The sequence below is a fragment of the Geotrypetes seraphini genome, chromosome 2, assembly GCF_902459505.1.
Source record: "Geotrypetes seraphini chromosome 2, aGeoSer1.1, whole genome shotgun sequence".
Lineage (NCBI taxonomy): Eukaryota > Metazoa > Chordata > Amphibia > Gymnophiona > Dermophiidae > Geotrypetes > Geotrypetes seraphini.
Window position 1 is genome coordinate 403,767,596 of NC_047085.1, and position 15,051 is coordinate 403,782,646.

At 42.9% G+C, this 15,051-nt stretch overlaps 1 protein-coding gene across 6 annotated transcripts in view; it reads right to left on the bottom strand.

The window, feature by feature from the left end:
- Positions 1-696: 696 nt before the first annotated feature.
- LRRC72 (leucine rich repeat containing 72) overlaps positions 697-15,051 on the bottom strand; it is a 112,270-nt gene continuing 97,915 nt past the window's right edge. For 4 of the 6 annotated variants that reach the window (XM_033930973.1, XM_033930971.1, XM_033930969.1 and 1 more), the window contains one exon: positions 697-1,518. In XM_033930973.1, coding sequence (XP_033786864.1) covers positions 1,350-1,518 — 169 coding nt within the window. In that variant the 3' untranslated portion in view covers positions 697-1,349. The remainder of the gene's footprint in view (positions 1,519-15,051) is intronic. The other 2 variants (XM_033930974.1, XM_033930970.1) reach the window with 1 other exon arrangement.

Consider the following 15,051-nt stretch of genomic DNA (forward strand, 5'->3'; position numbering starts at 1 on the left):
TTTTTAAAGGTTTTGCAGTCAGCCCAATATTCAGCTCTTCAGTGATATGTAGTTGGATTCGATAGGTGAAGCTCTCTTTAAAAAATCAATGAGATATGGTTGCAGTAACAGGACACTGGTAAGAAGAGATAAGCAACTCAGTGAGTACTCTCTATGAGAGATTTTTATATACGGTTTGTTGAATGAATTAGACACAGACTATATCTATATATTTATTTTTCACAGAAACATATTGGAAAGTGAAAGTTTATATGCCCCGAAGAAACGGTTTTTACCGTGAAACGTCGGCTTCTACTTACATATCACTTTGATTCCTTATGACTTAGAGATTATAGCTGTTTCGTCCTGCACTAACTGCGGCACTTGCACATCCCCTCCGGAAGTTTTTTAAGCCAATGATGTGGGTGGAGGAGGTTTGAGCTTTCAGCTCTGCCTAAAAAGAAAACCTGAGGCTTTTTTCTTCCGGGGGTTAGTGCTCTCAGCTTAAAGCGTGGAATTTGTATTAAGTTAAAACAATATGTATCCTACCTTGAAATACCACTGAAAAGGTGTTAGCTAATACCAAATCCAAATAAATACAAGTATTGAATGACTATCTAGTGTACTTATAGACTGTGCTTCACATTTTGAAGACTAATTGTATTTTCAAAGCAGTAGTGTAAAGCTATAAAAAAAGCATCAGACATGAATGGCACAGTTGCACCTAGGCTCACCAATTTTAATAAGACAGATATTTTTACATATTCTCCTCACAACACAATGAGTCTGAATAATACATATTATAATATGAGCATTTTATTGTCAAGATAGTATAGTTATGAACAACAATAAACGATGTGTACAGCAGTTTTCATTAAAAAGCTGAGTCAACATTCACAGTGTTTTTTTGTTTTTTAACTGACCAGAAACAGCTCCTGGCTGGTTAAATTGTTGTGTGAGGCTATCTGCTGATATCACCACAGACCATCACAGTGAACACTGGGTATTTTGTGGGTGGGCTAGGAACAGAGTCAGCACTTATGTGGTCAAGTGCCAATATTCAGCAGAAATAAAATTATTATTATTATTATTAACCATCTAAGTTTTAAGAGTCAAATCAAACTGCACAAAAATCAGTCTTATCTTTATGTGGTGTCGCTTAATTGGTTAAGTGCTGAATAATCACATAAGAGAACCAACCATAAAAAAACGGATATTCAATGCTGGTGTCCAGACTTGGCCCGATACTGAATAAACTGGTGGTTATTAAAAAATATATATACCTGTATTGCTCAACACCACCAGCTGAATATCAACCCCTAAATGTTTTTGCGCTACAAGCTGAAGGTCATTTTCAGAGACATCAGACATTATCTGAACTGGATGGTCAATAACTGAAGAGTTTCATTTGCTTTGTCTTCAAGCCGTTTTTGCTTGGATGTGGGGATTTTACTCCAGTCAACTAATGAGAATTGCATGACAGATCTTTGCATGGCTCTCCAGAAAGCAGCATCACTTGGGTTATCAAAGACTGTTCTGCTAAAACGTAAAAGAATTCATGATTAGTTTATCAGCTTCCAAATTTTTAATAGAATTAAAGTGTAGAAGCTTCCAGAAATGGGACTTACATGCTGACCTCACCCCCCACCTTCTGCTGTTTCATGCATTTTAGCATGCAAAGCACCATTTGTGGAATTTCTGCAAAATTACCCATTTCAATAGTAAACTTTCATGTTTTAGTCCACTACATGAGAAAGCTTATTTAAATTCAAAAATAATGAGCAAATCATTTGACTGCAAACTGTTATCTGTCTTCCTCAGGAGCAATGGCTGTTAATGCATGACCTGATATGCCCAGGAAGACTCTTAAAAGGAGCTTTGGAACACAATCCTTGGCAATCCAAACTCTCCTCACCCTCCCTCCCTCCCCTGAGGTTATCCATATACGGTAGTTCCTATGATACCCCTGATCCTGTCCTGAGTACCTCCAGGGCTATTCCTAGTGTCTAGCAAGTGACCAGAAGCAATTTCCAGTTGCTCCTGTCTGGTTGAGCGCCTGGGTTAAAATGACACCATCAACCCTTAGTGGGAGGGTTTGATCATTAGGCATCAAGTTGATAAATAAGTGTGTGCATGTATGGTAAGAGGTAAGAATTTCATTTATTTGTACAAAACAGATCACAAGATTAGTAAGGATACAGGGTTTTGACAAAAGCAAACTTCATAAATCAAATGAGAAGTTATAAAAAGATGGACTTCCACATGGTGATAGTAAGCCCCAGTTGCACAGATGTGAACCTTTACAGAGTTGGTCTTGATGACAGACTCAGAAAGTTGCAGAAGGTATTCAAACAGTTTTTGTATAGGCTAGGAAAAAGGATCTAAGACCTGATCCTTGAACTGATGGCAAACCTCTACCACTTGAAATTATGACTTTGTTTAGTGGAAAGCTTCTTGGAAGCAAGCAGGATTCGAACACCATCATCATGTTAACTGTGCTCTCAACATTCATTCCACGGGGGTTAGAATAGAGATTGGAATGCAAGAGAAACCCCTTGTTCTAAATGATATAATACAATTTCTTGTATCGCACAATTTTCTACATGGAATCAATGCAGCTCACATCAAGACAGTTTACATTAGTGACTAAGTTAGAGATAAGCGAATCTAGTTAGATTATTTCACCGTCATTCCAAGTTTGTCCACATCACACCACTCCTAAAAACTGAACATATCCTTCCTGTGTCCTACCACATCCCTTTTAAATACAATATTCTCATCAAATACTATCAAGTGGTCTTTTTTATTTAGTCTCTTGGTTCCATATTCTTCACACAGAATACTGATCATCCCAACAACAGTTACTAGTTGCTCTCTCAATTCAACAATTCTTGATTTTAATAGGAACTCTTCATTTTCTGTCATGGCTCCCATTCTCTGTAACTCTTTACCTTATTATCTCCACTCTGAAAAATCATCTCTAACATTTAAGACGCAATTAAAAGCATACTATTTTTCTTTAGCATGCTGCTCTTAACTCTCACTCTTCGTTATTCAGTCATAACTGTAGGTAATTTTCTTTCCCTGGTATTCTTGATTATATCTCAATATGCATGGGCAGAAATTAAAATATATATATTTTCTATCCCAACCTTATTTGCTTCACTCCCTCCCTTTTCCCACTCCTCTAGTTTTATTGTAACCTATCCGCTCCTTCCTTTCCTAATGTTTCCAAATTTGTATAGTCGGAATTCTGTTAATTTGTTTCTGTTTCTGCCCCCCCCCATTATTTTTTATCTATAATAATAAAATGCTAGCCGTGCATGCGCACTCTCGCCGCGTGTTTCCTGAGATCTAATCTGTCGTGATGTGCCAGCTTAATACATCACCAGGATCGACTCCACAAACCGGGACTGCAGACAGCCGCCAATCGCCTCCACAAGCCCACTCCGCTCCTCCAGTCTCCCCATTTTGGATCATCAGCTCGCTCCGCTCCTCCAGCGGTGGGGGGGAGGTTCTCGGAGGAGAGGGATCGCGGGCGGTCAGCGCCCCCACCAAGGAACCCAGCAACTTTCCCAGCTCTTGCGCTGAGCCCGCCGCCCAGGACACGAGTCCTTTGACGCCACCCCCTTCCCTTCCCGCGGGCCCGACTACGAACCTGGTGATTCCAGCAGCGTGTGCAGCAGTCTTCACATGCTACTTCGGGCCCTTCTACCCTGATTTGCTCTGCCGCGTCTTTGATGATGTCATCAGGGACGTGCCAGAGTAAATCAGGGCAGTAGAAGGACCCAAAGCAGCGTGTGAAGACTGCTGCACACGCTGCTGGAATCGCCAGATTCGTAGTCGGGACCGCAGGAAGGGGGGATGGCAGTGTCAGTTTTGAAACTGTAGGAAGGCCAAAAGCATAGCTTGGATGAAAAGTAAGCTTCTGGTTATCAGGGCTACAGAAAGTATGATAAGAAACTATCTTAGAATTTATTACCAAATCAGTTACTATTGAACACTTTTTCTACCATTGTCTTTTGGAATTTATTTTTGTTGTTGTGCAAAGATCTGCAGTGAATTTTGCCATTAATAGTGAATAACTCACTCAGCAAAAACATATTTTGCTGCTCATTTCACATTGCCTGATTCATTATTATTTTTTTTTTTTTGCTCACAGTTCAGTGCAGGCAGCATTCTAATTTTGAAATTGACTCAAGATGAATGGATTATGGTCCCATTTTGTTTTAGTAGATGGGGGAGTGTGCAGAAATTTAGGTGGATATCTTTTGGTGACTTTTTGGGAATTAAATCACTGTTTCCCTATGGCTGCGTGGGGAGCAGGCAAGGGGTGGTGGTGGACAGCCAAGGAAAAAGAAAGAAAGAAAGACAGAAATACAGAAACAGGCTAAGGAGAGAGAAAGAGAAAGAAATAAAGACAGACACCCGTTAATGTAACGGGCTATAAGACTAGTTTTTAAATAATGTTTTATTGTAAACTGCTTAAATTTTAACCTTGGTTTTATATTTATGGTATATCAAATAAATTGAACTTGAACATAAAAGCTAAGCTTGAGATAATATTAATGGGATGGGGATGAAGTCTTCAAGAAGCGTTTGGTAATTACAAGGGGAAAAGGTATGTTTTTAATTTTTTCCTGAAGAGACAGTATGTGGTGCAGATTGTTCTAAATGGTCCTAGGAACTCGAAGGTGGAGTTGTTTAAAAGACGGGAATGGTTTCTTGAAGCACTGTGTAGACCTTGAATTGAGGAAGGTGCTAACTTGTAGTGAATCTGTTTTTTCACTGGTAACCAATGCAGTTTAAGCAGCAAGGGACTGGCTCTCTCGAAATGGCTGGATCTGAAAATTAGCCTCGCCGTTGCATTTTGGAGAATTTGTAGTTGCTTCAGTTCTTTCTCTGTAATGCCGTAGTAGAGGGAATTGCAGTAACAGGTAGAATAGGTTTGTGCCACCTTTCTAAAGCTGTCTCGGGTCAAAGCCAACCTGATTGTTCTCAGCTGTCTTAGTTTGAAGAACTTCCTCACCAAGGTTGTGATCTCATCTTTGAATGACAGAGAGGAGTCTAAGGTAACCCCCAGTATCTTAGAGCTCTGTATCATGAGCAACTAGTGGATGATGAGAGTCAGAAAAATGTCTAGTCGGGGGTGGATCCAAGATGGCTGCTGACTAGCTTAGTTGAGCGTTACACGTCGGTGACCTCGCTATAGTTTAGAATTTCTTCAGCAAAATTACCTCAGGAACGGGGATGCCCAAACGGATAGGAAAGAGCTCAGCTGCTGCCTCGCGGAGCTCCGGAGTGGCCAGTTTGGGCAATATAGAGGAGCTCTCCGGCGTATGCAGGGTGCCCTCCAGCCATTGGTGACTCACCCGCTAGATGGGCAGGACAGAGGCGATCTCTCTGGGCTTGGAAACCACTCTGAGTCCCAACATGAGGGCACCGCCCCAACATCCTCAAGTTACCAGCTCCCTGGGGGTGGAGGAGCTCTCGGAAGAGGAAACTCGTTCTGCTCTGGAGGCCGGTGAGAACGCTGAGGGGAGCTTGGAGCCAGACTCTGCAATCTCAGGAGAATATTAGCATGGAGACTGAGGAGTCGACAACATCTGGAGATGGCCGAATCCAGGAGAGTGACCAATGGGGGAAAAAAATCAGCTGATGAGGAAATCGTATCTGTGGTTCATTTACCTCAAGTGCAGAAGCCCCAAGAGGTAACACTTGACTCTATCTGGGACCTCGTAGCCAGTCTACCTAACTTAATAAACCCTCAATTCCACCAATTAGAAAATAAAATAAAAGTTCATACAACTGATATCCAGAATTTAAAATTGGAAGTAATAGAATCTAAAAAGACAATTGGAAATATTAACCAGGAGATAATAAAGACTAAACAGGTTCATGAAACATTGATTAAAGATAATAATAATCTTAGGAGGAAGCTTGAGTCTTTGGAAAAAAAATTTTGTAGTAATAATCTAAGATTAATGAATTTTCATAGGGTTACTAAGATAACTCTCAGGGTGATGCTGAAGAAATATATGTGCCCAACCCCTCCTGCTGACAAAACCTGCGAACACCGGCAGGAAGGTGCTCAACCCTTCCTGCTGACAGAACCCCCCCCCCCCCCCCGAAGATCACCGGCAGGAGGGTGCCTAACTCCTGCCAGACCCCTAAGATCCAGGCCCCCCCTAAGATCGCTGGCAGAAGGGTACCCAACCCTTCCTGCCGGACCCCCCCAATGGCCCCCCCTAAGATCGCTGGCAGGTGGGTACCCAACCCTTCCTGCCGGACCCCCCCCAAAAAAGCCCCCACCCTGGAACCCCTCCTTGGGCTTACCTCCAATTTGCTGGATGGCAACTCGCACCGTCCAGCCAGCATGCCCACCTCCGTCCAAATGAGGCGGGCCCGCCCCTTCACTGCCCAACCTACAGGATCCTAGGGCCTGATTGGTCCAGGCACCTAAGGCCACTCCCGCTATAGGAGGGGCCTTAGGTGTTTGGGTATTCAGATTCCGAGATACCACTGTATTTTGGATCCGAAAAGGAGGACTTGAGTTGAAATTTAAGCATATTGTCTTAGTATTTGGTTAAATGTTCTTTTATATTGGTAATAAGTTTTTGGTTTAAATTTTGCTTTCTGTACAAGTTTATACTTGATATTTAAATGTAAAATGATAAATAAAATAATTTAAAAAAAAAGAAAAGTGTCTAGCCTCTACAGGTCTTCGGAGGCTAACCCCAGAAGTAAAGGGAACCATATCTGCCTCCGTGTGATGGGGTAGAGTCATTATCACCCCAATCACCTCAGAGAAAGCTGCATGGAGAAGCCCTATATTAAAACCTGCTGGGTATAGGCAGGCCAAGCAAAGATTAACTCATATGGTAAAATTGGGGGACAAAACATTTTTTTAGATATGTAAGTGATAGGAAGAAGTGTCAAAATGGTATAGTGAGACTCAAGGGTGAAGGGGATACATATGCAGAATCCGATAAGGATAAGGCTGAACTGTGTTCATGGATGAAAGACCAAGGGTAGGACTGTAGAAAATGAACGCAAACAGGAATAGATGTGTAGTAGATCCAGAAAGATTCTCAGAAGACCGTGTTTGTGAAGAGCTAGCTAAATTAAAAATAGACAAAGCGATGGGGCCAGATAGGATACATCCCAGGATACTCAAGGAACAAAGAAAGGTTCTGGTGACTCCGTTGTATCATCTTTTCATTGCTTGCTAGGAGTCTGGCATGGTCCCAGAGGACTGGAGAAGGGCAGATGTGGTCCCTCTCTACAAGAGCAGAAGTAAGGAGGAAGTTAGGAATTACAGGCTGGTTAGGCTGACCTTGGTAGTGAGTAAACTAATGGAAATGCTTCTTAAGTAAAGGATAATGAGATTTATTGAATCGAATGGACTGCAGGACCCAAGGCAGCATGATTTTACAAGAGACAGGTCTTGTCAGACAAATCTGATTGATTTCTTTGACTGGGTACTAGATGTAGTGCATTTTCTTAATTTTTTTCATTTAAATTTTTTATTCATTTTTCATACTACAACAAGGGTATCACAGAAATTTATACGATCTCATAAAATATACACTTGATTTTCTTTCATGTATCACTGTAAATACAATATATCATTCTAAATTCATGTACAGTAATAACTAAAAATGTATGTATTACATAGTATATATAACAATTGTTACTAAAATTTAAAACCTTCCCCTCCCAATACAAATAACAATTATAATAAAAATATTGACAAATACATATATATGATGAGATAAATAAAATAAAATAATACCCACCCACCTCCCCTCCTAACAAATAATTTATTATGGGAAAATGATATCATTCATTACAGAAGTCTGCTAATAGTCTTCTGATAATATACCAGATTGATGTAGTGCATTTGGATTTTAGCAAAGCTTTCGACAAGGTGCCACACAGGAGATTGATAAATATGCATGATTGAAAGCATATGGTATGGACCCTAAAGTGATATACTGGATTAAAAGTTGGTTAAGTGGAAGGAGAGAAATGGTAGTGGTAAATGGAGTTTGCTTGGAGGAAAACGATGTTAGTGGAGTGCCACAGGGATAAGTCCTTGGGCCGGCTCTATTTAATATCTTTATGAGTGATATTGCAGAAGGACTGTCTGGCAAAGTTTGTATTTTTGCGGATGATACCAAGCTCAGTAATAGGACAGACACCCCGGAGGGTATGGATAACATGAGGCGGGATCTGGCTAAGCTTGAAGAATGGTCAGGCAATTGGCAACTAAGATTGAATGCTAAAAAATGCAGGGTCATGCACTTAGAAACAGAAACATGATGGCAGATAAAGGCCAAATGGCGCATCTAGTCTGCCCATCCAGAGTAACCTTTATCTCTTTCTCTCTCTCTCTGAGAGATCCCGCATGCCTATCCCAGGCCCTCGAATTCAGACACAGACTCTGTTTCCACCACCTCTTCCAGGAGACTGTTCCACGCATCTACCACCCTTTCCGTAAAAAAGTATTTCCTCAGATTACTCCGGAGCCTATGACCTCTTAACTTCATCCTATGTCCTCTAATTACAGAGTTTCCTTTCAAATGAAAGAGACTTGACTCATGCACATTTATATTATGTAGGTATTTAAACGACTCTATCATATCTCCCCCTCCCGCCTTTCCTCCAAAGTTTATAGATTGAGATATTTAAGTCTGTACCCATACACATTATCATGAAGACCACACACCATTTTAGTAGCTTTCCTCTGGACTGACCCCCACCCTTTTTATATCTATTTGAAGGTGCGGCGTCCAGAATTGTACACAACATTCTAAATGCGGTCTCCCCAGAGTCTTTTACAGAGGCATCAATGCCTCCTTTTTCCTACTGGCTATACCTCTCCCTATGCAACCTAGCATCCTTCTAGCTTTTGCCGTCAACTTAATATCATCACATACAATCACATCCAAGTCCCGCTCTTCCGTCGTGCACATAAGTTCTTCACCCCCTAAACTGTACTGTTCCCTCAGGTTTTTGCAGCCCATATGCATGACCTTGCATTTCTTAGCATTAATTTTTAGCTGCCAAATTTCAGACCATTCTTCAAGCTTCGCCAGGTCTTTCTTCATGTTATTCACACCATCTGGTGTGTCTACTCTATTTCAGATTTTGGTATCATCCGCAAAGAGGCAATATCAATTATACAAATGTTAAAAAGAACAGGCCCATGAACAGAACCTTGAGACACATCACTGGTAAAGCACAATTATTTACCGTAACAGGTGTTATCCAGGGACAGCAGGCAGATATTCTCAACATATGGGTGATGTTAACCACAGAGTCCCGATGCGAACGTCCGTGACTGCACCGCGCATGCGTGGGTGCCTTCCCGCCCGATGTAGGGCGTGCATCTCCTCAATTAAGATAGCTAGCTAAGAAGCCAACCAGCGGAGGTGGGTGGGTTGTGAGAATATCTGCCTGCTGTCCCTGGATAACACCTGTTACGGTAAGTAACTGTGCTTTATCCCAGGACAAGCAGGCAGCATATTCTCAACATATGGGTGACCTCCAAGCTAACCAGAATGGGATGGTGGGAGTATTGGCAATTCAGGAGAATAAATTTTTTAATACTGCCTGGCCAAAGTGGCCATCCCATCTGGAAAATGAATCCAGACAATAATGAGAGGTGAATGTATGAACTGAGGACCAAGAGGCAACTTTGCAGATTTCCTCATTAGGAGTAGATCTAAGGAAAGCTACAGATGCCGTCATGGCTCTAACTTTATGAGCTGTAACTCAATCCTCTAGATGCAGTCCAGCCTGAGCATAACAGAATGAGATGGAAGCAGCCAACCAGTTGGAGATGGTTCACTTTGACACTGGATGTCCCAACTTGTTTGGATCGAAAGAGATAAAAAGTTGAGGAGAAGATCTATGGGCTCCTTTTACGAAGCCGCGGTAGTGGTTTAATGCGTGTAATAGCGCGCGCTAAACCACCGGCCGCACTAGCCACTACCGCCTCCTCTTGAGTAGGTGGTAGTTTTTTGGCTAAGTGGGGGTTAGCACATGATGAAAAGTTGCATGCGCCGATGCCGCTAATGCGGCTTCATAAAAGGAGCCCTATGTGGCTTAGTCCTTTGTAAGTGGAAAGCCAAAGCACACTTGTAGTACAGAGTATGAAGAGCTGTTTCTCCAGGGTGAGACTGAAGCTTTGGGAAGAACACTGGAAGTACAATGGATTGATTTAGATGAAATTCTGAAACAACTTTTGGTAAGAATTTAGGATGAAACGGAGGACCACCTTGTCATGATAGAATACTGTGAAAGGAGGGTCCGCTATTAAAGCTTGTAGCTCACTGGCTCTGAGAGCAAAACCATTTTCCATGTGAGATATTTCAGATGAGCCATAGACATTGGTTCAAATGGAGGCTTCATTAAGGTGGCAAGTACCACGTTGAGGTCCCAAACCACTGGAGGTGGTTTGAGAGTCCTTTCATAAATCGGGAAACCACAGGATGAGCAGAAAGAGGTTTCCCTTCTAGTGGCTGATGGAAAGCAGCAATTGCAGTGAGATGGACTCTAATGGATGTTGCTTTAAGGCCTGATTGAGATAAATGAAACAGGTAATCCAGAACTCAAGACAAGGAGGTAGACTGAGGCTCCTTGTGATGAAGAGCGCACCAAGTAGAAAACCTAGTCCATTTCTGGTTGTAACATTGCCTGGTGGAAGGTTTTCTGGAAGCTTTTAAATTGTCTGCTACAAATTGAGAGAACTATAGGTTTGCAGTTACATTGAAAGGCACCAAGCTGTCAGGTGCAGACTGCAGGTTGGGATGAAGCAGAGACCCCCTGACTCTGTATAAGCAGAGATGGAAAAACTAACAGAAGTAATGGCTCCCTGCTGCTGAGTTGAAGTAGAAGGGAGAACCAAGGTTGTCTGGGCCACCGAGGAGCTATTAAAATCATGGTGGCATATTCATGTTTGAGTTTGACGAGTGTCTTGAGAATGAGAGGGAATGGAAGAAACGCATACAGAAACTTGTTCGTCCATTCCAGAAGAAAAGCATTTGCCTCCAGGTGGTGAGGAGAGTATATTCTGCAGCAAAACTGAGGCAGTTTGTTGTTGTGGGGAGACACAAAGAGATCTACTTGGGGAGCCCTCCACTGAGAAAAAAATGTGATGAAGCGGCGACAAATTGAGTGTCCATTCATGCGGCTGTATAAGCCGACTCAATTTGTCCACCAAGAAGTTTTTCTCTCCTTGAATGTATACGGCTTTCAGAAAGATGTGAAAAATTGCCCAATGCCAAACCTTCTGAGCTTCTTCGCACAGGGGAAGGGATCCTGTTCCTCCCTGCTTATTGACATAGTATATTGTGTTCAATTTTGGAGACCGTATCTGGCGAAGGACGTAAGAAGACTTGAGGCGGTCCAGAGGAGGGTGACGAAAATGATAGGAGGCTTGCGCCAGAAGACGTATGAGGAGAGACTGGAAGCCCTGAATATGTATACCCTAGAGGAAAGGAGAGACAGGGGAGATATGACTCAGACGTTCAAATACTCGAAGTGTATTAACGTAGAACAAAATCTTTTTCAGAGAAAGGAAAATGGTAAAACCAGAGGACATAATTTGAGGTTGAGGGGTGGTAGATTCAAAGGCAATGTTAGGAAATTCTACTTTACGGAGAGGGTGGTGGATGCCTGGAATGCGCTCCCAAGAGAGGTGGTGGAGAGGAAAACTGTGACTGAGTTCAAAGAAGCGTGGGATGAACACAAAGGATCTAGAATCAGAAAATAAGATTAAATATTGAACTAAGGCCAGTACTGGGCACACTTGCACGGTCTGTGTCTGTATATGGCCGTTTGGTGGAGGATGGGCTAGAGAGGGCTTCAATGGCTGGGAGGGTGTAGATGAGCTGGAGTAAGTCTTAACAGAGATTTCGACAGTTGGAACCCAAGCACAGTACAGGGTAAAGCTTTGGATTCTTGCCCAGAAATAGCTAAGAAAAGAAAAAATTTAAAAATTTAAATTGAATCAGGTTGGGCAGACTGGATGGACCATTCGGGTCTTTATCTGCTGTCATCTACTATGTCACTATGGCTACTTGATTGTACGAATAAGGACTACTTGATCGTGAAGAAGATGTTGAAAAGTTTTGAGAGCACTGAAAATCGCTCTGAGTTCCAACAGATTTATGTGACACTGATGATCTGTGATGGACCAATGCCCTTGAGCGCGGAGACCATCGAGATGAGCCCCCCCAAGCGTAGGTTGAGGAGGCGGCGTTTGAAACAGCAAACCTCTGGAGAGATTGGAAGAAAGCATCCACCAGTGGAGAGACTGTATGAACTAAGGAGTCTGTAATGTGCTGAGAAAGAGGATCGGAAGCCTGCGCCCATTGAGAGGCCAGGGTCCACTGAGGAATTCTGAGGTGAAGTCTTGCAAAAGGAGTCACGTGAACTGTAGAGGCCATGTGATCCAAAAAACCCATCATGTGTCTCGCTGATAGTGAGGTGAGGGGGTAACACTTTGTGACAAAGATGTATGAGAGTATCCTGACGTTGGTGAGGAAGGAATGCTCTGAGCTGCATAGTGTCCAATACAGCTCCAATGAACTGCAGATTCTGAGAGGGCTGTTGCTGGGATTTTGGAAAGTTGATTTCAAACCCCAAACATTGGAAGAACGAAATAGTCCATTGGGTCGCTACAATAACTCCCTGAGATGCTGAGTCTTTGATGAGCCAGTCATCCAAGTACAGGAAAATCTGAAGACCATGGCTGTGCAGAGCCACTGCTACTACCACTAGGCACTTGGTGAAAACTCTGGGAGATGATGCCAGGCCGAATGGTAGCACTCTGTATTGAAAATGATAATTTCCCACCTGAAATCTGAGGAACTTGTGGAAGGCTGGATGAATGGGAATGTGAGTGTAAGCCTCTTTGAGATCCAGAGAGCATAACCAATAATTGTGATCCAGAAGGGGATATAAGGATGCTAGAGACAGCATCCAAAATTTTTCTTTGACAAGAAATTTGTTGAGAGCTCTGAGGTCCAATATAGGTCATAGATCTCCCGTCTTCTTCGGGACAAGCAAGTAACAGGAGTAAAACCCTGTGCTCTGCTGTTCCAGAGGAACTTTCTCGATGGCATGGAGATGAAGAAGAGCTTGAGCTTCCTGAAGAAGGGTGAGCTGTGACAAATTGGAAGGACACTCTCTTGGAGAGAGAGGTGCAACCTGAAGGAATTGAAGAGAGTAACCCTCCATGATGATTGTGAGGACCCAGAGGTAAGATGTAATCAGTTCCCATCGTTGATAAAAATGATGGAGATGACCTCAGATGGGAAGAGGGAAAGACAAGGCAGAAAGATTGATATTATGCTCTGTGGCTGAGTGGCCTTGGGTGCAGCAGGAGTTTGAGGTTTACACTGCCGTTGTTGTTGCTGCTGTTTCTTAGGAGGCGGCCTCGACTAAGGTGCTGGCTTCTGAGGATAATGCCTCTGATAAGATGGAGGAGGTCTATAACTCTTAGCAGTGGAAGGCTTCGGTTTCGGCCGAACTATAGAGGCAAATGATTTCTCATGCTCAGACAAGCGCTTTGTGACTGCCTCAATGAAGTCATCAAACAACTCATTTCTTTGACATGGAATATTGGCAAGTCGAACTTGTACATTTGGATCCGTGTCCACAGTTCATAATCAGGCTAGACAACGCATGGCAACCAAGAATGCAGTGACCCCGGAGGACATTTCAAAAGCATCATACGCAGCTTGAACCATATGCATGAGAAGTTGACCTAGAGCAAAATGCATATGCTAGAACTCTGATAACCGATGTTTTGGGAGATACTTGAAAAAAGCAGGCATAGCGTTGACCCAATGCTTCAGATATGATGTGAAAAAAAAATTATAGTTTAAAATCCGATTTGTCATCATAGAATTTTGATACAGCCGACGGCCAAACTTATCCACGGTCCTTCCCTCTCAGCCAGGAGGGATGGTGGCATAAACTTTGGCAGGATTGGTTCTTTTCAAAGAAGACTCCATGAGAAGAGATTGATGGGATAGTTGAGACTTCTCAAATCCCTTACAATGAACCATCTTATATCGAGAGTCCAGTTTTGCTAGCACAGCAGGAATGGAGTATGGTGTATCTAGATTCCTCTTGAAAGTATGAGAAAGAATGCCATTCATAGGTAATTTTAAAGAATCCCTAAGAGGATTAAGCATACCCAGTTCTTCTAAATACTCTTTAGAATATTTTGAATCAGACTCCAAGGCAATATTGAGATCTTTACTCATTTGACACAGGAACTTTGTAAAGAACACCGGATCTAAAGAGGGATGACATAGTTGATGAGAAGGTGTACGAGAACCCCTTGAGGTACCTTTTACAGCAGAGAAAGAAGGTGAAGCCTCTCTGGAATATAAGTACCGTAGATCAGAATCCATAGGTAAAGATGAAGATGAAAGTCCACTTCTGGAATGAGTAGGAGAAGCAGAACGTTTTCTTTTGAAAGAACCAGCAGAGACCTGCGGAGTCCGGATGTGCGGTTCCCCAACAGATTTCCCCGATAAGGGAGTTGGAGGCCTCGAGGAATCTTGATGCCTCGATGAACGGGGTCTTTCCCGGGAAGAAGACCTGGGTATAGATGAATGCCTCGAGAGACGGTGTGGAGATGAACTATGCCTCGAAGACCGGGGCATTGATCGAGGTGTATCCATCTTCGATGAGGAATGTCAAGGCATTCCCGTCCTGTGCCTCAAAGAAGGTAATGCCTTATGCTGTGAGGTAGGACTGGCAGTTGAAGATCGAGGTTGAGACACTGGCAAGAACTCGGCTCCTTGTATAGAGTGTTCAGATTGTCCTTGAGGCACTCTCAAGGACTCGACTCCTTGTGATACTGCTGAGTGCTCAGGCTGGACTGCAGGAAGCAGAGTGGTGGCAGGAGTTAATTTGGAAAGCATAGTACCAAACTCCTGATGAAGAATAGCCTCCAACATATTCTGCAAAGCTGGCACCGAGACCACTGGAGCTGGTGCAATTGGTGCGGCTGCGGATCCGACTGGGCTGGCTGCTCAACCCAAG